The sequence below is a fragment of the Chlorella variabilis genome (genome assembly GCF_000147415.1).
Source record: "Chlorella variabilis unplaced genomic scaffold CHLNCscaffold_10, whole genome shotgun sequence".
In the NCBI taxonomy this organism is placed as follows: domain Eukaryota; kingdom Viridiplantae; phylum Chlorophyta; class Trebouxiophyceae; order Chlorellales; family Chlorellaceae; genus Chlorella; species Chlorella variabilis.
In genome coordinates this window covers 253,957-255,462 of record NW_005435078.1, presented here as the reverse complement: position 1 = coordinate 255,462, position 1,506 = coordinate 253,957, and the positions used below count along the sequence as shown (strand labels likewise).

At 69.1% G+C, this 1,506-nt stretch overlaps 1 protein-coding gene across 1 annotated transcript in view; it reads right to left on the bottom strand.

Annotated features, from left to right (window-relative positions):
* CHLNCDRAFT_52248 (hypothetical protein) overlaps nt 1-1,506 on the bottom strand; it is a gene marked incomplete at both ends in the record, with an annotated part of 12,844 nt that overhangs the window by 9,387 nt on the left and 1,951 nt on the right. The window contains 2 exons of the mRNA XM_005847489.1: nt 93-458; nt 1,234-1,256. Coding sequence (XP_005847551.1) covers nt 93-458; nt 1,234-1,256 — 389 coding nt within the window. The remainder of the gene's footprint in view (nt 1-92; nt 459-1,233; nt 1,257-1,506) is intronic.

The following is a 1,506-nucleotide window of genomic DNA, read 5'->3' as shown; positions in this document are numbered from 1 at the left end:
CAAGGCAGCCACTCGATCGCCAGCTGTCGCCGGGCATCTCGCCGCCAGCCCTGCACGCTCCTCTGACCGGCCAGCCACCCGGCCCGCCGCACCTGCAGGCAGGTGCTGCCGGGGCTGCAGCCGCTGCTGGAGGTGATGGGGGAGGTGGCGGCGCGGCGGCGCAAGACGCTGTCGCAGGTGGCAATCAACTGGTGCATGTGCCAGGTAGGCCTGTGGCCTGCCGCCGCCACCCCTCGGCGCGGCCCGCCGGCACGCTTCCCTGGCGGCCTGCTGGCGGCCAGCCACAGCTGCCACGGGAGCTGGGCCGCGGTGCCCAGCAGCTGTGCGTGTTGCGGGTGGCTGAAGCCCAGGGCCCGCCAGATGTGCATGCATGCCGACCTGCAGACCTGCCTGCTTGCGTCTGGCGGCCCGCTGCGCCCGCCCTGCAGGGCACGGTGCCCATCCCAGGCGCCAAGGACCTGCGGCAGGCGACGGAAAACCTGGGGGCGCTGGGGTGGCGGCTGAGGTGTGAGCAAGGGTGTGGCAGGCACCGCCCTCGGCGCCGTCCACGCATACTCTTCCTCCTCGCCGCCGCCTGCCCAGCTCCCACGCTGCTGGGCCTGCCCCCTGCCAGCGCCCCGGCCTGGCTGCATGTGCACGCGGTGCTGTGCTGTGTGGGTGCGCCTTTCTTTACTGTTCGGCGTTCCCTGCTCAGTGCTTCATGCCCCTCCCGGTGCTGCCGCCGCTGCAGCGACGGCGAGGTGCGGGCGCTGAGCGAGGCTGCAGACCGCGTGCCCAGGGTCATGGTGCAAAACATATTTCAGACCAAGTAAGGCGGCGGCGGCGGCGGTGGCGGCGGCAGCGGTGGCGGGACGGGCTGATCGGCACCTCTCAATGACATCGACGTGGGCGGCTACCCGCGTGCTGCGCTTCCCGCCCTGCCTTGATGCCTTGCCGTCATGTTACATTGAGTTGGTCACTAGTGCAAAGGCAGAGCAGCCGCTGGCTTTGCTTTGGCGTAGCAGGGCAAGTGAGGGCAAGGCCTGCCGCTCACCGCCGCCAGGCGCGCACGGCAGGCAAGAGGGTGCTCAACCAGCGACAGGCATCCTGGTGCTGGCTCCCTCCAAGAGTTTGAAATTCAGTCGGTTGGCATGCTAAGTGGGGTCCTTCCAAGCCGCCAATGCAACAGAAATCTGGGGTGTATGCATGGTTGCCGCCTCAGCAGGGCCCGCCACTCGCCACTCAGCCCCGCACCCAGCGCGACAGGAAGAGGCCGCCTGCCGCCAAGGTGGAGGCACAGGCAGGCCAGGGTCAGCCGTCCAGATGCCAAGGCGCACGGCACGGCACGGCACGGTCTTGTCTCAGGCCATCTGTCGGCCCCCCCTGCCGCTTGCTTTTGCGCCTTGTGCGTGGGGGGGTACCCAAGAGGCGACATGCACCCCCATCTCACCCTGTATGGAGAAAGCCAGTCCTGCGATGAGGGTGACCAGGATGGCAAAGGCGCCCGCCTTGCTCTTCAGCCCCAGC